General features: G+C 36.9%; 1 protein-coding gene across 1 annotated transcript; it reads left to right on the forward strand.

Annotated features, from left to right (window-relative positions):
* HEPACAM2 (HEPACAM family member 2) lies at nucleotides 1-23675 on the forward strand. Its single transcript, XM_026842860.1, has 10 exons — nucleotides 1-71; nucleotides 5697-6047; nucleotides 6971-7255; nucleotides 13163-13459; nucleotides 16617-16742; nucleotides 16829-16853; nucleotides 16978-17015; nucleotides 18315-18388; nucleotides 20281-20393; nucleotides 23649-23675. Exons 1-10 carry the CDS (start codon nucleotides 2-4, stop codon nucleotides 23656-23658), a joined length of 1389 nt encoding a protein of 462 aa, XP_026698661.1. The 5' UTR covers nucleotide 1; the 3' UTR covers nucleotides 23659-23675.
* The last annotated feature ends 1107 nt before the right edge of the window (nucleotides 23676-24782 follow it).

Below are 24782 nucleotides of genomic sequence, written 5' to 3' on the forward strand. Positions count from 1 at the left end.
GATGCTTTTGTGGAGCCCTTTAGCCAACTTCTTTTGGGACTTACAGTGCAAAATATATTTTCTGCTTGTAGGTAAGAAACAGTATGAATTATGTTTGATTGTCACAGTGGAAATGTGGGTTGGTTTTAAACTCCTAAATTTAAAGCTATTTCTGTTGTATTGTCAGATGGTTTTTTTCAAGAAAATAGCCTAAAAGCTTTTAATCAGATAGTATCACCTTGTTTTGTGAGTGGAGCTATAAACTTTTAGCAACAAACAAAAATTAGTGCTATACATAATCTGTATATAAAACACAGGTGTTGATTATATATATATATTGTCACATTTTATGTATTAATATATAATTATGGATTCTTTTTAGCAAGTAAGGCTGGATGGGTTCTGAACCAAATTTTATACAGAGAGTGTTACAAATCTCTTTAAAAATGCACTATGTTGAAACACTGCTGATGCATTATTGTTCAGTTCACTATGATGCCTTACAATGAATAGGGAAAATTTATATGTAATATTTAAATGTACTTGGTATTAAAACTAAATTAAGCTTTCAATCAACTGAAGAATGTCTTCCCATTGTTAGTACATTTGTTTGGTATCTGGGTGCAGTTTTCACAAGTATACACCTTATTATCCCTTCACTTGATAAAAAATAGATGTTTTATGCACTTTGACAGGAATATGGTCAAATGTTGGATAAACTTCCATTTCTAGAAACTCTTTATTTACACTCTTTCTGTATTTAAGTATGTTTGTAAATATCAACAGAGGGAATATATAATATTACAAATGTAGTACTACTCATTCATGTGTAAGGGCAATTTTTCTTTTATCTTTGTGAACTTCAAATACAGACACCTGGTTTTCTTGATTTTGAGCTAAATACTTTGTCAAGAGTTTTGGCTTCATAACAGTTGCAGTTTTATATGAAGATTATTGGATTTCTTCTTTAAAAATTAAAACCATGGTTGATAAAAACCACAGTGAATATGCACTTTATCTACATTACAACTTTACTGGACGTTTTTTATTAGAATCCTACAACAGATACTGGTATGTGAGCAGAGTGCTTCAGAGTATGGGTTTGTTCACCAGGAAGTCTCACTGTATACCCTTACTCAGATATACGCCTTTCCTAGTATGGGAAATAGGCAGCTTGTACTTCCTATCATGACAAGAATCAGGTGCACTGGGAGCATGACACAAAACCCACCAAAGACATTGACCTCAGAAGCTAAAATTAGGTCCAACAACAAAGCTCAGTGGAACTTGTTCCTGGGCAAAAAACCCAAACTGGGAAAGAGTATGCCCAAGTCTCTCCTGATATAAATGGGGGTATAGGAATTGCAGATGCTCAGATCCATTATATCTGGGGGTCTTTTAATAAATGGACATATTTGCAAAAAGTGTAAAAAACTATTCCCACAGATCTAGTGTCATTTTACGCCAAGTATCACGTTTCTGGAAAGCTGCAGAGCTAAATGAACACTGGTGAAAAGCAGTTGAGAATCCAAACTCACTTTGACAAGGAGATGTGCATGTTAAATTCAGAGAATGATAAAACCTCGCTAAGCAGGTTTTGGTTTATGCCATACACTCAAAAGTTATGTCATAGTTTTTTATTTAAACTAAAGCTGCAGCCCTTGTTTTATGTCAACAACGATTCTGTTGTGCTTGCTAATAATGGTGATAGCAATGAGATGGAAGCAAAGCACAGATCACTGAGCTCCAAATGGAGGTCATTTTGGTACAACCCTTACAGTCATTACACAAAAACTACTTTTCAGAATGCCATTGTCTTGGGAAAAGGTGTATTATGTTTAGAAAGCTACAGAGATAGGCTTAAACTATATGGAATTTGTGCCTGATGAGAATGAAGTAAGAATTTGGCACATTGGCTTGATTTCACTATTAACATTAATTCAAGGATTAGTCATAACAGTCTTCAGTTTTAATTTAAAAAAATCAAAATTAGTCTAATAACATAGAATCATGGAACCATTTAGGTTAGAAAAGACCCATAAGATCATCAAGTCCAACTGTAAACCTGGCACTGCCAAGTCCACCACTAAACCCTGTCGTTAAGCGCCACATCTACACATCTTTTAAATACCCCCAGGGATGGTGACTCAGTCACTTTCCTGGGCAGCCTGTTCCAGTGCTTGATAACTCTTTTGGTGAGGAAATAATCCTTTTGGTGAAGAATATTCCAGACTGCAAAAGATTTGATCTCTGTTAAAGCCAGAATCATCCCCAGCACTGCTCCTGTAAAACCTTTGCCTTTGACAAAGCACCATCATTTAACTACTCTGAACTGCAGCCTGCCTTGCCCCTCACCTTGCTGGCAATGGAGGAGTTCCTGCATGCTGATGGTGCTCCTCAAAATCACCCCAGCAGACCCAGAAGGAGAAGCAAAAACGGCAGTTGCCCAAAGTTGCCTTCTGAACAGACCCTAGGGGAAAACAGGGTTTCTGCCCTCACCACCTCTGATCTTTGTTAAAAGAATTTCCTTAACTGCAGACCAAAATGTCTTTCCAAGCAGTTACGTGGAGCTGATTTTCCCCATGAATCAAGTGGAACAAAGTTAATTTACAGTTTATATTGCCACATTTTTTAACTGAGAAGAAATTAAGTTTTCCAGACACGATTCTCTTTTACTTACTGCACTGTGACGGTACCTTCTGCACTGGTGGTCCCAGTTATCCTGGTGTTCATTAGACCTCCTTGGGTTTTGGTGATTTTCTGCATGAACAGATGTGAGAAATATTATTTGTTATACATATTTCATGATTACACTACAGCTGTTACTGGTGTCTTGTCCTACTGCACAATTGCTTATTGACAGCTAAGTAAACTCAAAAATTGAGCAATGTTATGCCTAAAGAATGAGGAAGGATATGGACAGTTCTTTTAATTGATCATTTAAAAATCTCCCAGTGTTTAACAGATGTTTTTGACTTTTTCAAGGAGATTTAAAAATTGAAATGTATTCAGTGGGTTATATGAAATACCTTTCCAGCATTAAATATTTTGTGAGGGATTTTACTGAGGAATTTGTGTTGTAAGGTTCACAGGGGGGTGGGAATTTGCCTCTGAGAAATGTTACAACAACCAACAAAGCTGATTTCCCATTAACCAGGGTCTAGCAAGTCCCTAAGAGTTGTTCAGCATTAGAAAAGAGTGCAGGAACAACAGGCCAAAATACTATTAAAAAGGGGTAGGGGACGAGGCTTCAATTTGACAGGCTTCAGCCATTTCAGGTTTTTGTTCTAGAAAAAGTTAAGCGTGTAAACATCTCTGTCTTGTGTATCCTCCACTTAAACTTTTCCTTATTTTTTCTACACACTTTCTCCTTTTTTTGTCCCATTCTTCTCCCATCTTAGCTGACCCCCAACTGTCCTTTCCACCTCAGAGTCCATGCAACCTGAAGTCCTCTGCCTGCTTCCTCTTTAGCCCCTGAGAAGGTGTGTTTGCCTGTCCTTCTGTCAAAGGATTTCACTGTTTTTATATACATCACCCCAATAGTGTTCTGCCACATTTTCCTTTGGCTTCCTTGCTATACCCTCAGAATCGCTGCAAGCTGTCTTCTCTAGTTGAGTATAGTATTGGTCAGCTTTATGAAAAGTGATGCCAGCCACAAAATTACTTTTTGGGGGTAGACTTTGTAGCTGGCTTTTTTTGATAGTAAAACTCACTAGTTCCTGAAAGGGCAGAATATGACCAGAGATTTCTTAGCAATAGGATTTTTTCCTGAAATAGAGTATCTCACAGATGGTTTTGTGGGCACCTTCAGCAGCACAGACAACATTGCTGGCTACCCACAAGCCAGGTGCCTCCCACACCATCTTTACTCTGCTACTTTTTATGCCCTTCCAGAGTACCTGTAACATTAATTACTGGCATTACATATTGCCGTGCTGCATGTTACCCCACACCTTTTTTGTGTCCCTACCCTGATCCCCAGTGACAGTTTCTTTTGCAGTTAGCTTAAGTGGCAAACAGCTGTGCAGTGACATTTGAAGGTTCTAACCCGAGACAGATACAGATACTGTATCATGCTACTGAATTGATATCTTTATCTTCTCCTGCTATATAACCTAGGAAATTAGACACAAATGAACCTTTAAAAATTTCTTTTTATCATAAAGACAAATGCTAGGAAGGTAGGAAATTTAAGAAACAGTGTTATCTCTGCCTCATATTAACCTTTAATAGCATGGTCACATATTTTTCACAGGTAGCTCCCTCTGCACCCCCCTTTCCAGGTAGACAGTATATGTACGTCAGCTGGGGAGTTACATTTGTGTCTCAGAGTTTGGAAAGCATGTCAAGAATCATAGAATCATAGAATACCAGATTGGAGGAGACGTCAAGAATCATCTGGTCCAACTGAAGATGTTCAGTAGCAGTAGAAGAATGGATGGTGCATTGTGAAATCATTGCATGCTGCCCTGGGCAGTGCATTCTCTCTCTCAGTTTCCAGTGTGCTCTTATGCAGTGGTAGGCAGATTACTTAAATCACATTTTTAATGTGTTCTCACTAATAAGAGGTTGCTTTTTCCCCAGGGTTTTGACTTAGCCCTTGCAGTGTGCTTTTCAGCAATATTGAGCACTCAATGCTGAGCAATCAAACCTGCAACTGAAGTCAATAGGAGTTGCATCTTGAACATACTAAAATAATGTATTTTGAAAAATCCAGGCTTTAATATTTCAAATTGATCATCTAAAATGATTGGGTAATTTTGCTGTTAATTCTCTCGTGTCTTAAATTCCTCATCTGTAAAGTCATATCAATTATAATGGTGTTGTGAAATCAATTCATTAACGTCAATGCTTTACACCATTGCTTTACTTGTGAGTGCTGTTCATGTGGAAATCAATCACTCAGTCCTAAGAGTAAAGTTATAATAATGTTCTGTAAATCTGTCCCAGGCCAACACAATGAAAAAAGATTAAAATATATAATACGGGAAAGCTGATGATTAACTGAGCTGATGATTAACTGAGGAGTGGCCATTTTGCACCCTAACGGAGGCAGGATTCTTGGAGAACAGGATTAATCATATGGCTGAAAATTTTGCTTTTCTGCATATCAACAGCAAACCCTAATTCTGCGCTTTCCTAAAATTGGATTACTTGACTTCTGAAAACTTAGTAATGTTTCTTGAATTTAGTCTTATGGTACAGAGCGGTCAGCAATAATAACTATATATGATTTTGATCAGCTGTATTCATGGAAGTGTTGCTTCTTACATTTTCAGGTGATTTCTCAGTATAGAAACTTTTCCCTAGCTAAACCAACCCAGAATAAAAATTCCTAGAAATTGGGTTTGCAATGCAAGACTGTTAGGCAGGATAAGATCTAGAAATCTGGAATATTATAAAAGGAAAATAATACATATTTTCTCATTTTTGTCAAACTTTAAACAATAAGAGATTCTCTGCCCAGAAATTGCAAATATCCTTCCTTGGGTTTTTCATGTATTTTAAAGCTGGAACTCTGTAGCTAGATCCAACTTCACCGAGGTGAATGAGTGTTTGCCCCTTTCATACTTGAAATCTGTGTTATAATCATACAAAAAAGTGAAAGCTTTAACCTTGAGAGTTTTTTCTCTGTGAGAATTTCTCATTTGAGTTTTCCAGTGTTTCCATTTGTGTTTTGTATTTATTTATTTGTTTGTTCTTTCATTTTTATGCAGGTATTTGTTCTGCCTTAAAGTTGACAGTACCATCTCATACCATCCATGGTATTGCAGGGCAACCACTCCATCTTACTGTTGACTACAATTTCAATGCTACAGCTTCAGAAATCCAGATAATTTGGCTTTTTGAGAGGCCACAAAGTAATCCAAAATACTTGCTTGGCTCTGTAAATCAAACTGTAGTTCCAGACTTGGAATACCAGCACAAGTTTACCCTCATACCACCAAATGCATCTTTGATGATCAATCCATTGCATATCAGTGATGAGGGCAATTACATTGTAAAAGTCAATGTCCGTGGAAATGGGACAATAGCTGCCAGTCAAAAAATTCAAGTAGCTGTTGATGGTAAGTTAGTAAAATATAGTATCTTCATTTTTAAAATAAGATTGCAATAGTTTTGAAGTACTGGTTCTTAGTAGACAATTACAATAGTGTATAATTTAATGCATTCATACATGAATAAGTACTAACAATTAAGTTACATTGTTTTCTACTGCTGTTGGAGGGAATACTAAAGTATGTCATCTTTAAACAAAATTAATATATTGACTAATGTTTCTGGATCATAAGTAAAAAAAAAATAAAAAATGAAGAGGTATAAAAACCAGTAATTAATAAGAAATTAGATGACCTTCTAAATAATAAGGTTTCATAAGGCTCAGCTCTGCTATCAATCATGACGATGGATTAACTTTCAAATAGTCTTTTTCCCTGAACTACTGTAATTTATGGATTATATGGGGGAAGGCCTGTAACTTTTGTCCTTGGAATAATGAAGTGAATGACATCTTGACCTGACAAAGTTATAGGTGCCATTTAACTCCCATACCTATCCCAGTTTGTAGCCACCCTCACGACTGGATCGACAGTGTATTTCGGCGGTGCCCAGTGTCAGCAAAGCTGCAGACAGCCACCTGAGGAAGTCACACACTGTGGGCAAGGTCATGCTTTGCAGTCTTTTCATTTCTGTGGCCACAGGGATCTGCTTTATGAGGCAGGAACTGGAGGTCATGGTATACCTGGCTGCAGCCTTTGTCCTGTTACTAGTCATATAAACAGTCTAGTTTTAAGTACTAGAACAATTCTTATACTCATCAGCTGAGAATATGGCCTTCTTTTTTCAACCTTTAACCAAATTTGATATAAAAAATTTGAACTCCGAGTACTTTCCAGAGAGGATGATGACTGCTATTTGTCATCTTGACAATGAAGACTGTAACATACTGGCTTTTCACTTTTACAACTCTTCGTATCTCTTTATTTTACAGTTCCTGTCACAAAGCCAATTGTACATACTGAACCGTCTTCAGGGGTAGTGGAGTATGTAGGGAATATTACCTTAAAATGTACTGTGGGTAAAGGTACAAGGGTAGTTTACCAGTGGATGAAAAATGGGAAGCCTCTCCATGACAGCCCTAATTACACCTTTTCATCAAACAATGCTACACTTCTAATTGTTCCTGTTGTAAAAGAAGACATTGGGAATTACAGCTGTCTGGTATCTAACCCTGTCAGTGCAATGGAAAGTGAGATAATTGCACCAACCATATATTGTGAGTATATGAAATATTCATAATTATCTTTGTATAAATAATCTGGCTGGAAAGAGTGCCTCTAACTATGGAAACTGGCAGAAAACAGTTGACATTATATGTGAGCTTGCATTCAAAATGAGCTTGTTTGTAACAGCTCTAACTTATAACAGTATAATAAAAAGTGTTATGTGGTTGTGAAGATAAGTCTGAACAGCAGAATTCAAATAGGAACTTCAGGAATTCCACAGTACAGACATCTTCAGATCTAGTGGAGATGTGACTGAAGTGAAAAAAAAAATAATCAGATGGTTATACATGAAAATCTTGTTAAAAATGGAAACACCAAACAGTATCAAAAAGCTAAGTACAGGAAGTGCCAGGATGAAGAACTGGTATCAGTGGTTTTCCTCGTGATTATTTTGAGCCCAGTTCTGTTTAATACTTTCATTAATGACATCAGCATAAAGATTGGGAGTATCTCTATGAAGTTCACCTACAACATTAAACTGGGAGGACTATATGACAGAGTAATAGAACTGATATGAAATTTGCTAGTTAAAAATAAATGGGCATGCACTTTTAGAGAATAAAAACCATGAACTTCTGCTCATAAGATGGAGATTGGTTGAGAAATAAGCCTGGTGTGGTAGCAAGCCTGGGTGACAGCTATCACAAGATGTCTGTGAGCTGGAAGTATGATTCAGGCTTGAGAAAGACATGTAATTCTAGGGTGTGTTGGCAAAGTATTTCCAACAAGGAAATAATACTAATGGCACACAGAAGATGAGACCACATGTAGAATACTGTGTGCAGTTCCTGCACATCCCAGAGTAATGATCTCAAACTGGAAAGAAACAGAATGGAAAGGAATGGAGAAGACACCCCAGTCTGATTTAGGAAAATCAGAGTTGAAAGGAGTGTTTGCTTTACATGTCAAGTGGGAAACATGAGGGAGCAAAAAGAGTTGTGTAAAGACCAACACTGGCATAAGAATAGACCATAAACTAGCCATATATTTTGACTGGAAACGATAGCAGAGAGAGACTAACTGTGAGTTAGTTGAGTTCATGAATTAAATGAGTTGGAAGAAACAAAAGATTTGTTTAATCAACATTCAACAATTATACTTTAAATCTTAGAAAAGGCACTCTCATTTTGTTCCTTACTCCTTCTGTAATATCAACTCCCAGTGCCTCTGAGATTTGCAAATAGCACATGCTACCTGTGTGACCTTGCCAGGCTCTGATCCTCAGGTCCTCAGGGGTCAAACTGCCCTTCTCAGAGGAGAGCTGAAATCAGACAGGTCAGGATCTACTTTGCCACCAGTCCTGTTCAGATATAACTAGTTTACCCACTGGCACAGTGTGTATGGCACAGTGCAAGGACTGGAACTGTATTCCTGTCCATCCAAGGGCTCTTGCTTTTGCCAGGGTCTGTCAACTGGCAGCTGGTAAACAGACCATGCCCTAGACTTGTTATGATAGCACTACTAGCATATTCAGTAACTACACCTCTTACTACGTCACATTTTCTTCCCCTTTCATCTCTCCTTAGTCATTTTGCTACTTATTTATTTTTAATTATAACTTAGAAGAATTGGATGAGTGGGTGGCTTGCATCTAAGGGGGGCGTGGAGGGGTGTCTCTAACACTCTGCCAGAGAAGAGAAAAAGACTGCCTAAATTAGTGAAGACTATCAAGAACATTGTTAGACAAGAGCTGATCCCTTAGGTTCAGACACGTTAGACAGAGGAATCACGATAAAATGCTCTACAAGGAAATAACCAGCACTTATGGAGTTTTAACTTACCATTATCATAATAAAATCTAAAAAAAAACCCCAAAACCCCAGCATATTCTTTCCTCAAAGTAGCACATTTTTAAATGCCTTTTGTACAGTCGCATCTCAGCTAACTTAAGTGCTTAAAGTGCTAAGATGAAAGATGCTTGTGTATGAATGCACTGCCTCTACTGCTTTTCTCACATTAATGAGCTATGAACTGGCCTTACACATCTCTCTCTTCAAAGAATACCTACACAAAACCTGGGGACATTGTATCCAGCACAACCTGACAGCTTCTTACAATGCAATAAAATCAGGTCAGGCTAGAAAAATATCTGCCACTCTTGCTACCTTTCCTACTAGCTCTTTTCATTTGCAGCACAGCCAACTGATGGGTGTCTGGGACACTTGCACTGACAAGGTGTGTGCCCTTCAGTGTCAACTGTGGTACTACTTTCTCCCTTCTCCCTCACTCAACTACATGTATTTTCCAGCAGATTTGAAAACTTTTTCAAAGTTCTAAACTGAAAATCTATTTTTGACCCATTGTTTAGCAGAACTTTAAAATAACAAAGTTTCTTCTGTGCCCACATTTCTGGAACTTTTTGCTGTTTGAGCGATTGTCATATACAACTCAAAAGATCTGTGTATATCAAAAACTTTCAGATTCAGTTTTTCTCCACATGTGGAAATAGTTACAAATATTAGTATTTTCAGAATGTACTTTTTTATTTCATCAGAACTAAGGGTTTGCTTTGTGCATAATTTAAAATTTATTAAAAAAAAAAAAAAAAATTAAATGCAATGCTGAAAAACTGCAGTACTTGCACCACTATCCATATCCAAGTTAGTGATGTGAGTTAGGGTCTTACTTCCTGAGCTGTACGAAGTCACAATTCGGTGCAACCTCTGCCTGCAGTAGTAGGTTACCTCCCAGCTCCCAGCTCCCACCTGTCAATAACAATCCAGAACAGGCCCTGGGATCTCTATGTGCCATATGTCATTGCTGCGGGGGAGTTACTGGTACTGATAAAAAAAAGGCCACTCACAGTAAATACCTGCCATCTGCTTGGAAACTGTAACAGGCTCATGGTGATAGGAACAATTGGAAATATTCCCACAGAGCAGTAAACTGTTACTCTGAAAAGATGATTTATTATTTTACAAGTCATTTAGTTAACTGGCTTTACTGAGACTAGATGCAGATTTCTGTTCAGAATGATACTGGAAAGGAGAAGTAGAGCTGAGGGATCCATGAAGGCTGTCACCATGTTTTTATACTGAGAATCAGAAGTGTTTTGTTCATTTCTTATTAATACTATACTGCTTCTCCATTAGCTATAATGATAATGCACCCCAGAACATGGCTATCGCAGTAGCATGACCCAGAAACAAATTACTTCAAGACTGGAAGAAGCTGCTGTCATGGAGGATGCAGCAGAAACTGTTGTACTGTGCTGATGGAGTTGAATTTAACAGACTAAGTGGGGTTTCCTTTCTTGGGACTTCCCAAAGCTAGTTTAGTCCTAGAGAGGAAATGGTTAATTACCTGCTTTTCAGAATCATCCTTGAAGCTGCGTATATCCCTCAGCTACCCAGTGTTTTAGAGATCTTCATGATCTATGCAATGCCCAGAAGAGGCAAAAGACTGATCCAGGAGAAGCAGAAGGGTTACTCTATGCTTGTGTTGATCTCATCAAAGAATCCCACTTTTCAGACCTCACCAAGGTTTGACTATTTCTTACAAAAACCTTTCTTTGTTTTTTTCAAACATACTTCCCCAGCTAGTGTGCATCAGTATTTTTATAGTGGTTTCTTTCAATTGCAGCTTTCATACAAAAGTGTAGTTACATTGTTGGTGTTATTCGTCTATGCTGCTCTGTTACAATACTGATAAAAAAGCAAAACTCTGTTCTGATTTTTTGCAGACTGTGGCAAATCTCCCACTATAGTGAGGAGGCACAGAAACCAGTCAGCTATTCTTACTATTCATCTCTGTTTATGTATATCAAAGGTTATATTATTACTGAAAATAAAAGCTAATTCTTCTAAGAGAGGAGAATTGGATAGGAGGAACCACTGATTTTCTCTGTAAAGTAAAAAAGTGTGTTCCTACCTATAAATAGAGTGTGAAGGGTTTACTTTCATTTATGAAATAGTCAAAGTTCAGTACATCCCTCTTCTTTCCCATATGAAAAAAGGGAAATAAATACCTATAACAGGCAAGTCCCCGTGAGAGACTGGTGTTGTGGGAGGACTCCTCGTCCACAGAAACATGCAGCCTGAGTAAGGTCAGCCAAGCCAAATTAGTGGTGATAGGTCTACAGTTCCCAGAAATGCACGTTACAGGGTCATCTGGCTCTTGGAATCAGTAAAACAAATGACTTGGGAACTGCAGAGCCTATGAAGAAGCAGCCCAGCATCTAAAGTTTTAAAAATGCCTTGATTCTTCAGAGTGGCCCTTGCGATGTAGGTGGGAGCAGTGCTAATTAATTCTGAAGTGAATCTGTATTGCATTTCCCAAGTAAATATTATGCATGATGTTGGGCCTTCCTTAAAATGAGACTGCAGAAAGCTTACTGCTAAGAACTAAGTGGAGAAAATAAAAAGTTTGAGTTTACATAGTGAAATATGGGCATTTGGTTAAAAGTGGGTTAAACTGAGGTCATGGTGTGATAGTCTACATTCTCTCATCTAAGCCTTCACAAATAGAGAAAAAAGCCCAGAGGCACACACAAAATGGCCTGTTTTGTGCTGCATGCTGTTTGCTTATGTGTTCTTGAAGAATAAATCAGTCTCATAAAAAAAGACAGACAATAAATACGTGTGCATGTTAAAGGAAGGTCTAATGTCAGCCTGAATTTCCTGATGAGAGAAAGTCTGAAATGTGCCAGTGTGCCAATTAATGTAGCAAGGAATTCCACATTCAAACCCAGCTACATTATCTTAATGCTTCCAGATAACCATAGGAAGGTGGAAATATTGCTTGATTACACTGTCTACAATGGGCATAATATTGAGTTATCTGCCTTTTTGCTATGCCATTCTGTGTGAGGAACTTGTCAGCAGCTTTAGTCAACTTTAGGGACCTTACTAAAAAGATGTTCTGCATATTTTCTTCTTTTGGCTTCTCTCAATATTAGTTCTGTGCTTTTTTTATTATGCATGTAAGCCCTTAGGGAATTAGCAACATTAAAATGATTAGTTCTTTTGACTGGAAAAAGTAATTTAATAAGGCACATTTTGACGATTCTCTACATTAATTTATATATTTAGATCCCTGTAAAAATATATTTTAACATGTAAACAATAAAAACCCCATGATCTGAAATGATCTACTAAAAATAGCATGGGAAATAGTTTTATCATATTTAAATATATTGTTTCCTTTCCCATTTTCCTATGACAATTACCCTAAAAATACTTACCTGCTCAGTTTTCTGAGTAATGGACATATGACTATTGGACAATATATGCCTCTTCTGAATATAATTAGAAGAACACAGCTTTCTTTCAGCACAAGGGCTGACTGTTGAAAGAAACACTAATGTTGAAATAATTGAAGCCTAATAAAGTGAGGGGAAAGTTAAAGTTTATTTTAGCAGTCATTTATGGAAAACTTTTTCTGAAGTTATCTAAGCAAGCCCCACTCTATATTATACCTGTAGGATAGTTCCCCAAATAATTATTATGCTACAAAGTATTACAGTGAGTGTTTATATATTTCAAGGCTAATTTGTTCACTTTTAAATGTGCAGAGAAATTACTTACGCCAATAAGTTTGGCATTTGTGTAGAAAGGGTCATATATGCCCCTGAAGAAGACCTGCTCTTCACAGCTTTTACAACTGTTTTCAGTTTACATTCTTTTTATTGTACTGAACAATGCATAGACCTGTGCATTTTCCCTAAACAGCAATTAGATCAGTATAAAGTGGGTGTAGTTTGAGACAAACCTAGTACAGATCAAGTTACTGAACTGAAAGCCTTTTAATTGAAATGATTGAGTACAATACCAGTCATTCTAAAGGTCAGTCTAACTTGAGAATTCTGAGTTTTAAGATACACTTCTATTTAAAGTTTCATTATATAATTTGATTTTAATTTTTCCACTGTGGGTTTGTTGGTTTTTTTTTCAATGCAGATGGACCTTATGGACTTAGAGTTAAATCAGATAAAGGTCTGAATATAGGAGCAGTGTTTACAGTTGACATGGGGGAAGTTATACTGTTTGACTGCTCAGCAGATTCAAATCCACCAAATACTTACTCATGGATTCAAAGGGCTGACAATGCCACTCATGTAATCGAATATGGACCCCATCTGGAAGTTATATCTGATAAAGTGGCCCAGAAAACAATAGATTACATGTGCCGTGCTTTCAACAATGTGACTGGAAAACGAGATGAAACTCACTTCACAGTCGTCGTTACTTCTGTAGGTAAGAACATTAATTCATTGCTGTAACTAATGTCTGAGCAGAGTGTCAACCCCAGAAAAAGGAAGTAATTCTTAGAGAGAGGGTATGTATCAGAAGTGAGGTTTTGCTAACAAAGCAGCAAAGGGGATTTTGGCCATTCAGTGGGATCTGGATTTTACTCACAGCATGGCATGGCTTGGGACAAGACCAACTAGCTGCTGAAGTTTTGTAGGAGTTTGACACTAAAATATATTTGGCCATTTGGAACTTTATCCGTTGAGTAGAAAAACTTCCTCGGTAGTCAAACATCATCATGACCAAGTAACATGACAGAATTATATGTCTCTTACACTGTTTCTTACTTTTTTCCTTTAAAAATGATAAAGATGAATGGAGAGAATGATGCAGAAGTCTGCTCAGTGCCAAGATGAGCCTTTCCTCCCAAGGGCAGATTTTGTCCAAGGCTCTGTGTTCCACAGCTTTCAGGAGCTGTGAGCCCTGGGGCCACCAGGTGACCAGTACATGGGATAGTTTCAAGCATGCATCACTGACTAAAATAACCAGGCATAGACTCACAGCAATTAAGGTCTTTAATATTTTTCCAGTGTGGTTAGGTATTATAAGAACCTTTTAGTATATAATAATGCGAAGTGTGATCATGAATGGTTTTATTACAATCTGATTGTAAAAATTATTTCACTGTCTTTATTTATGAACCTATAGATTGATTGCTAGGTTCTGCTGAATGCACACCTTTATTTCTCATATATTATAACCTCAGTTCCTGTATCAGATTGTGTTAAACAGCAACAAAGCAGTTTTTCAGAAAATCTCCAGAAGCATACAGAAAAGAACAAGAAATTGACGAATTCTGATACCTCTTATTAATACAGATCAATACAAGTATTTTCAGATAAGAAAAGTGTGCTATTAATGTTCAACAAAATAGACTAGAACACCTTTTAGATAAGTTAACAAAGCAGTTTTGCTTGTGCAAAACAAAGAGCTCAGCCATTTGTTAGTCGGGTAAACAAGGAGAGCAGATGTCCAACATTCAGGCTGACTTACGGATTCATCACAAATCCATGGCTTTCACTATGTTGGAAGATGGGTTGCAATTTTACAATGAGAATACTGCACTTTAAAACTAAACACTGTGATTAGTGGTGAAAGAAAATGCAACCTGAGCTATGCGTCAGTAGAAATACACACAACATTTCTTCAGGAAGTTCGTGTAAGCTATGATATATATGTGAATATTCATCAATAAGTTTTAAGACATTCAGCTGAGATTTCCTTTCAAAGGCCAAAAAGTAGGGAAAACTCCACAGCTTTACGTTTAGTTGCACTTAAAATCATAGAATTCCTGATTACAAATATTTTGCCTAAATAAAGCTTTTAAAAACATTTTATTGTGTATATTTAAAAAATAAAAATATCCGTTCCCTCTTCATAGCCATTTTCTTGATATTTATTCAGATAGCAGTAAATTCAGACATCGAGCCTACACTTTGCAATGCAGCACTGATTGAATCTAAGTAAATCTGAGGCTATACCTCAGAGATCCTGCTCAGGCTAAATTCTGGTTGAAACTGATTAAACACAGTAAGCAAAGACTATGAATATTATTCCATATCCCTTCTCCCTGTCCCCACAGTCCTAGATACAGAGCCTGGACTGTGCCTTTCAGAATACTGGAAACCCCATTTTCAGCAGCTACAGGAACTCTGATATTTCAGAAGACCTTACACAACTTCCCCACTTAAAGGACTGAAACTTACCTATATGGTGCTATAAACAGCTGCCTAATTAATAATAAAAATCACCAAGAAAACAATTGTATCAATAAGTTACAATTATATCAATAATTACCCTAAAATGTCACACAGTTTTAGCCAAGGCTAGTTAGGTTTTAAAATAAGAGGAGGTATTTCATTATGTACACAAGTCATTGTGTCATTTCTCAAGCTGAGTTAACTTGAGTGTGTTTAATGCATGCAAAGAGCACATCTTTGTTTTCTGCACTGGTAAGCCTGTGTAGACAATATTTATTGAGTATAAATTTGAAACAATTTGTTTTAAAGGACATTTTTCAGGACTCAGCTGATGCTCCACCATTTGTTGGTGTTTTTTTTCTGCGGAAAGCAGTTGAAGGAGTATGAAAGAAATATGGTGAACTTGCAGTGATTTATTTTCCCATATCTTCAAGATGCATCTGGTTTGAAATCCACATATTAGATCTTAGTGATAATCACTGCACATGCAGCCAGCACAGTGTCAGAGGTGTAAGTAGATGTAAGCAATGCTAGCTCTCTGCACAGGAGTTCATCAAAGTACTGGAAACACATCCAGCTAAATAATACACATTTGAATTGTATTAATAAAGCTGGCATTGACAAATATGCAGCCTTAATTTACCTGTATGGATTGCGATGTGGCCTTTAATTACATTAATTCTGCACAATTCAGAGCAAAAGGAGGAAATTAAGGGTGTACAAGGAGCTATGCCTGGCATTTCCTAACTTTAACATTCCTGTCTTTGCAAATTCTATGCAGATGTTTTCCACATACTCTCATGTATGTAATTATATATGTATTGTGTTTGTGCTGTATCAGTAATTCCCACTGGAAAACTGCTGCTAATGCACAGTGAAAGATCTGAGCAAAGGAAAAAAATACTTTGGAATATATTTAGACATGAATACAAACAAACATAATTTATTGGCTTCTGATGGGATTTGATAAGCATCCAGACTGTCAGTGATCTTTAGAAAAAATACAGTAGTTCATTTATCCCCTCCTACCCTACAGCTCCTACAGCTGGGAGGATTTCCCTCCCATCTAGAACAAACTAGAATATTATAAATTAGAATATTCATCTACTTTTTTGTGATGTTGTAATTCATGGATTATGTTTACTGACCTTCATTTAGCTCTAGGTACCAGTTTGTTCCGGACTCATTTCTGATATGCATATCATTGTTTTTCCAGTTCACAAGATTTATGATGAAAAAAAAAATATTACCAATTCACAAGAACCCAAATTTTGTATCTATTTTGGATCTCTATGCAGGTTTACTATCTTCAGATGAATTTAAAAAGATGCATTTTTCAGTGTCATTGTAGCACATTGTACAAAACAAGAGACTAAATACGGTGCTTACCTTCTTTGTCACAGGACTGGAAAAGCTGGCCCAGAAAGGAAAATCTTTGTCATCTCTTGCAGTAATAACAGGAATTTCATTATTTTTGATCCTAGCTATGGCCTTTTTATTCATATGGAAAAGATATCAGCCACATAAAGGTATGTAAAAGTTAAGCATGCTCCAGCTTATCTTTTGGACCATCAGAGCAAGAAGAATGATTTTTCTTTTTTTTTCTTCTTTTCAGTGATACAACAGAAGCTGCAGAGCAGGTACAAAAATAAATCGTTCTTAGGTCTTGCAGTTCTTTCCATCAAGAGAATTGCATTTTATTATATTAGTTTTCTTTCCTTGGCTTATGACATCAAACTGAAAAACATGTTTATTTTTTTCTAGACCAGGGGCTGATTACAGGAAGGCACAGACATTTTCAGGTAATGCTAATGAAAGAAACATGAGCATAAGCTCAAAATCCATACCTGCAAAAAACTACCATCTTCACATGCAAAAAGTAATAAGGAAATTAAGGGAAGTGTGTTTTTAACTTGAGTTGCACACCTACCTCTACGTTAGCTTACTTAAAACCAAAATGACAATGGGTCAGTGCAGGCTTAGTTCATGCCTGGAGTTCACAGCAGTATGTACCTGTTGGCTTGAATTCTACCTGTTAACATGGGTAAAAATCATCTGCATTCTGCTGTTCTCGCCAATATGAAATAAATCAATGTTATTACGGTATAGCAGTGAGAGGTGATACGTCATGGGAGGATCACACTTCTAAACCAATCAGTACCAAAATCGTGAGATGTTAATATGACATCTCAGTATATATATATTTTAGCCTCTACCACACTCTGTACTACCTTTCTGTACGTCATCAGCACCCAATGTGTTTCTGTCACTGCCTCTTTTCCCTCCACAATCCTTCCCACATCATCCTGGGTATGAGAGGCTGGAGACCAGCCATCCTTTGGAAGGGTAGCACTTTTGTTCCCATCCCTTTCTACCAAAGCAGGCATAAGATGCTACATGTGAGAGGATAGAGAAGTATATGAAGCTTAAGAAGGTAAGAAATTCACTTCAGCACAGAGGTTAATTCACCCCTGCAAGTGGTGTCAGAGGAGAGAATCTCAGCATTGTCTTTAGTGCTGCAGCCTTTGTTCTGGAATGATACTCCAGTTAAAACCAATAGTCTTAGATCTCCTGGATAGTGGAAGGGTAAAGAAAGACTCCCACCCTAACTACAAGTTGTATCTGAAGCCCAAGATACAATCTGTCAACTGGTTTAATAATGTGTCACCCATTAGTATCATGTTTCCTTTTTTTATTCTCAGCATTATAAAAGATTCAGGAGGTACTGCCGCACTACAGTGTAGATGTGCTGAGTTTATGGACTGGGCCTCCTTTCTATGGGAAGTGAAAGTAAATTGGTCTGTTTAGCCTTCCAGCAAAAAGAGTTCCAGTGGCCCTATCAAAACTTTTATTGAGGTTAGCGAGAGGCTCCTCACTTGGTCCAAGGTGTTGGAGATAGCCAAGCACTGTGCACACTGGCTATGCAGCTGCCCTGCCTCACTCCACACCCACTTAGGAGCTTGACAGGGAAAAGGTTTAAAGCAGATCAAACAACCAATATTCAGATATTTTAAAAATTAGGCCAAATTAGTTTGCCAGTCATTGTTTTCCAAGTTCATATTCTGTGTCAATATCTTTTTTCATGTTTGTTCTAACTTTAGGACATGAAAGTGCTTTGGATGATTTTGGGATATATGAATTTGTCGCTATTCCTGATCTTGCCAGTGGTTCTAGGGTATGTGATTTTACATCATAAACTGATGGTTTCTTTTCCATTTCTTAAGGTATGCTAAATACCTGTACTAGAATCCTTCTCTCAGTTTGCTTCTGTTTCTTTTTACAGATGTCTATATGACACCATATTCATGGCTACTGTTTACCCAGTACTTGCTCTTTCTTTACTGTGTTATTATCTCAGTACTTGTATCAACATGGTGCAATAAGAAACAAATCAAGCTCTAAAGACAACAGTCTCAGCTCAGCTGCCCTACATTAAAAGAATATTAGTAGCAATGGATAGATGGGTAGCACTGAACCACTTTTGTCACACAAACAAATTAACTATTGTGATGCTATTTTCTCCATTGGCCCTAATATTGCTGCCCATGCAGAAAAGTCTCAGGGGGGCATTTAAAATTTTCATTGAAAAAATATGCAGACTAAATCTCAGCTATATTTCCAAGATTTTGTTAGCTTCATGTATGGTGAGGAAGAGCTTACACACAGGAATTTCTCTAGCAGAAAGAATCCTACTACATATGCTACTTCACTGTGGCTTTGCTGACATTACTATATAGCAGTTGGAGATCATTGTGATGTGGTGTAAAAGGACAAATTAAAAATGAGAAATAAGGACATAAAATGTAGGGACAACAGACTCAAACTGGGAGGAAGTAGAAGACACTCCCTTTGCTAGGGAAAATTACTGGCAATGCAATCTTGTACCTTTGGACAGCATCAGTATGGTCAGGCAAGGAAGAGCTCTTGAAATGTGTTCACACAGGGTCACATCAATAGTCACACCTTTTTTGTTACTATGATTAGTTCTCATAATACATTATGTATTAGCAAAAAACAGTCATAGATTAATAAACCCTTTTCTCTGCTGGGGTTAAATGATTGAAGTAGACATTTCTGGGGCTAGAGTGTTATCATAAAAGTTAGTGGAGAGGACAGACTTTTAGAGCAGCAGAGATATAAGGCTTTTAGAAAACAGAGCAGCCAAACTGTATGTGTGAAATTTTGTGACCATAGGAGGCTTATTAAGTACAGAGATCACACCCTAAATCATCACAGCCTTAGTCACACTATGATATCGCTTAGGCTGATCATATCACAAAGTTACATCCTTGCAGAAGTGGGGCCTTAGTAGGTCAGGAGGGAGAGAGGTGACAAGGACAATAGAATGGATGTACAGCAATGAAATTTATTCTAATTTCCAGTACCATTGCAAGAAACAGGAGAAATTCCACTGGTTTATGTTCACCTACTCAGATTTATGGCATTGACAATAAAGTCAGCATTTGATCCACTGATTCATATAATTAGTTAGCAAAAAAAGGGAATAATAAAAAAGTGGAGATAATTAACTGAAGGTTGGGTATAGACAGAAAGACTGAGAATTCCTTATGGATGCAGAGACTGGGTATTTTGTTGACATAAGAGCAGATTTATATACTTAACATATTGAACAATTTCAGTATTATTTCATTTATGGAAATTCTTGCCATTCCCTCTCTTTGACGTGAAGGTGAGAGTTTTATGCTGAACCCTTTCTGTGAATATTTTCTCCTTTTTTACTATCTATTCTTCTGCTTCTCTCTTTATCAAATGTTCCTTCCTTGACCTGTGGCACACTAATATAAAATACTTGCTATATTAGATGCAACAGCTGCATCCTAGATCTTCCAAGATCCTAACTGAAATTAAAAATATTGCTTGTCTTACTACAAATGTGATGAAAACTTACTCAGCGACATGTAAACTAATAGAGATGAATTGTTAAATCCAAACACAAGTCATTGATAGGGAAAAGTTTAAAAAATGAGAAGTTACATGATCCATTCAATTTCCGTTGAATGTTTTCCCACTTGTACTCACAGTAGGAATACTCTTTGCTACTTTTAGGTTTCAAGTCAAACTGTTTCTGGCTCAGACTTTGTGCCCTGCCAGGATATACTTAGTACAGTTTATGAAGTTATTCAGCATATTCCTGAGCAGCCACAACAGGATCCTCAACAGTAAGTTAAAGCTTGTCTGTGCTCATGTGGTAGCTCAAACGCACTTTTGCATCCAGAAAATTTGCATTTTGGTACCTGGTGTTTGTTTTGAGTGAGCGAGAGGGAGAAGGAAAGAAAACAGGTATAAGCTACATCAGTTCCTCCACCATTTCCTATGCAATCCCCCATTTTTCCTCAATACTCCAGTCTGTTGTTTCATCATGCCAGTTTTGTCTGTGAAAAACAAAAGATAAAATCTTCAACCACAATTTCAAATGAAAATTTCAAAATATTTTAAAAGGGTGGCTCTAGTTTCATGGCACTGAGCCATTAGCACTTCCCACTGAGCAGGTTAAATCTTCAATCAAAGCAGTTCAATCATCAGCACGGCTTCCAGACCTGCCAGACATAAGCCAAGTAGAGTTAGGTGTCGGTTTTTTGCAATGATGAAACTGGTCAGCTGATCAATAACCAGTTGTTGTTGTTGTTAAAATGGTCACTGAAATATTAATGCACAATGCTTAGTTACCTGAGTAAGCAATGTCTTAATTTGTATCTTAACTAATGATTTAGAGCAAAAGAATTCTTGTTCTGCAGTACCCTGGCTGGGAACTCCACAGAAACACTTTTGTTGAGTTAAATACCAGAAACAAAGACCACAGCAAGTTGTGCGTATGCAGTTAGTGTCTGCTAGTGCTGGTTTTGTTCAAATCACCTACTTCGTATACGGCACTTGGCATAAGAAGAGTGAATACACTGTAAAGTTTCTGTAATTGTGGTATAGCTGCTATAAATCTGTTCTGAATATCGACAGTCTTACAAATTAAGAGCAGCACACAAGACTTCATTTGGTAACAAGCCTATTATATCACATTTTCCATGTTTTTATTATGTGTTCTGTTTCTTTTATGGCTGAAAAGGAAAATATGTGCTGTTACCAATATACTAACCAGTTGGCTGAGCAATCACAATGTTTATGTGACTGCATTAGTATTCAGTACTTACACTATTAAAAATTTTGTGCAGGCTACATCTTCAATTGTGTGTCCAAATTATGTACACAAACATGCAGCCATGCTTGTAAAAGCAAGATGATGAGTGAGAAAGCAATTGTTCTGCTTGGGGTTACTCACTTTGAACCTTAAGATGATTTTCTAAACCAGATGTAAAGCATAACATTCATAAAGTACATCTTTTCTTATGCTTCCTCCTACATGTCTTCCTTCTCAACTTTCTCACGGATACATGAGCACTCTAAAAAAATAAGAAATTCAAAGTAACTTGAACCCTGTGACAGTTCAGATTTCAACTCAAACTTCACAAACATTCTGTAGTTGTAAAGAACTCATTTGCATAAATGCATTTTACTGTTCTTCTCATATATCAAGATTTTTAAAAAGAAATGTAGGAATAAAATGTTCCCTAATAAAATCTGCTAAATATGACGATGGGTAAGTTACTCATATTAGAAAGACCACTTTCCTGAATCTTCCAATTCCTGACTGGCTCAGGAGGACCACTCTGAGTGGCAAATAAATAAGGACAACTAAGTTGATACTGGTTCTTGCATCAGGATGATTTAGCATTCAGTATAAGCTAAAACCAAAACACCACAGAACAGAAAATGGAGCTGGGAAAGTAATTCCAAACTCCTGTACTGCAAAGTAATAATTGCCATGGACTTGGTATGCAGCCATCTGTACAGTAATCAGCAACGTTCATGGGAGGAATGATACAGAACTTGCCTGCACTCTGCTTTTAGTGGGAATTTCTGTGTATACAAAACAAAGAATGGATATTATGGGAGCCAAATAGGTTTCTTGATGAAGTGATCATTTTACTCTTATTCCCAGTGGTTCTGACTGTAACTGCTCTAATTTCATAAATTTTTTAGAATTAATGTGCAAAGAAAAATAAATCAAAACCAGTTTCATTCTCAGGTTTATACTCTCTGAGAATCTTTCAAATGATCTCTTTAAATCTAACTTCTACAGTGTTAGCTGTTCTCTCGCTGTTAGAAATCCCAGTGACAGTACCAGCAAATCATGGACTAGCCAATGCCTAACACCCTGGGAATAGGTTTTTTCCTTCCACTTTTCCTTATGCTTTTATCAGCCTTTTTATCCATTCAACCACACATGCACATATGCCTCTGACACTCTAAATAATTACAAAATTTAGGTGTGCCCCAGCTCTTAAAAAGTAAGAACACTGCTGGAATCTAATTATACTCATAAACTCTCTTGGGTTTAGACTGACAGACACATAACTTAATTGCAGTCAAAAAATAAGCTGTGGGGATAGCTGGTTTTGCACTTTTACACTTGCATGGTGATATTAGTCACTGTTCACAACAGTCTTTTGCAGATTTGCCTCCCCTGCTCCTCCAAAGAATCAAAGGGAAAACATGAAATCAGTTTTTGAGGAAACTGTTCTGCTCCAACTCTGGGGTCCACAGTCACAGAGTATTACATGACTGTCACATACTCAACTTCATTAAACACAGTCTTTTAAGCTATTTTGGTTGTGGGTTTTTGTTTTGTTTTTTTTTTTTAATGACTCTTGCACATTTTTTAAACTAAATATAAAACCTTTGTCAAACTGAACATGCTCTTCCACGTACTTAAGAAATCTGAGAATGGCCACAAAAGCTAATGAGCAAGAAGTTTAGCCAGCTTTTACACATAAGCACTGGCAAGCTCACAACTCTTCCACGAGCAGAAACTGTTGGTAACTTAGGTTTCATTTTCACTTCAAATGAAGATAAATTTACATCATCTTCCTCTCCTCTCATTTACTCTGTTTCTCTCAGATCAAACATTATCCATTTCAAAATTTTCTGCTCTGCCAACTGCTGAAGAGCAATGAAGATGTAAACCCTTGCCAGGCATTTCAGCATGGGGTTTGTAATGTAGACCACACTGACTCAGCCTACCCTATAGCAGGTGTTCCGGTACATTATTGTTGATAATGTAGGAACAACTTCTAATATCTGTACTAAAAATGCAGCAATGTGGGTTGCTATATTAGCCATTATATTTAGTTATGCCTCAGAACTGGTTTATCTTTTCAAAACTAGAGATCTTACACATACTAAAAATTCAGTCCAATATCAGTGTGTTAGAAATATGCCCCTGGATCTGTCATTCAGGCTGAAGAACTGTTTTACTTTTTGTGTTTACGTCTGCTGGTTTGTTTATCTTTTTGTTTGCAACAGTGTTTTTTAAAGAAAAGAAATGAAGCATTGTGGATATATATATATCTGTTCTTTCCTAGATGTATATGAAGACATGGGAATAGGAAAACAAAGCATCTGAAAACAGAAAAGTGACTTTTTTTCTTTACTATATATTGAAAGGAAATGCCAACAACTCCTAGAATGGCAAAGGCTTATGCCAGCTTTTCTTGTAATAGCAATTTCTCTTCAGACTGACAATCCCTTTCCTTTGAGTGCTCCAAATTGCCCATTTTTAAAAAATTTTTGCTTCTTTTTCATTAATAGTTTCTTGAAAAATATGATTTTTTTTTCATTCCTAACATTTTTTTCCTTATTTTTTCCTTACAAAAGACAAAGGGAAAGCTTAAAAATTGCACTATAAAACCTATATGTTTTATTACAATAATGGGTGGGAGGCACAGGGAGCAATCAGGCCCATGATTCATCCCACACTTGTTTTATTTAAAAAAAAATACCAAAAAAAAATGTGTATGGAGTTTTTAATTGACTTTTACAAGAGAAGATCTCCATATTGGCATGAAAAGTAATAAATGCAATATGTCATATTGCAAAAATGCATTTGGGGTTTAAAATAAAGTCATCTTGTTTAATGTAACATTATCTTTTAATTTACAACATAGAAACTGATCTGTCAGGCAATTAGACTTTAAAAATGTACATATGTATATTATTCAAAATAAAGGGTTAAACACCATCCCTGGAGGTGTTTAAGAGCTGGGTCAACTTAGTGCTGAGGGATATGGTGTAGTTGGGAACTGTCAGTGTTGGGTTAAGGGTTGGACTGGATGATCTTCAAGGTCTTTTCCAACCTAGACAGTTCTGTGATTCTGTGAAATTCTGTTTTCTTTGCATTTGGACTGGTTTTCTCTTTGCTGCCGAAGAGACTGTTTCTCATTGACTAGAAGAGCAAGTAATATTGGAGTAATTTCTGCAAGCTGCACAATGTTCAGGATATTTATACATTAAAATTTTAATTCTCCGGTGCAAGTGAAACCAGTTTTACTCTATTTAAACAGACAGTGTGCTACAAGTCCCTTCGCAAATAAAGGAGTCCTCTTCCAGAAGCTTCTGTTAGCAGGTGTCTGAATCCTGCAGGAAAATTCACTATTATTTCCACTGGGTCAGCTATTAGATGGTGGCAGTTAGCTGCAGCAAAAAAAAAAAAAAAAAAA

The sequence above is a fragment of the Athene cunicularia genome, assembly GCF_003259725.1.
Source record: "Athene cunicularia isolate RWA chromosome 2 unlocalized genomic scaffold, athCun1 chr2_part1, whole genome shotgun sequence".
NCBI lineage: Eukaryota > Metazoa > Chordata > Aves > Strigiformes > Strigidae > Athene > Athene cunicularia.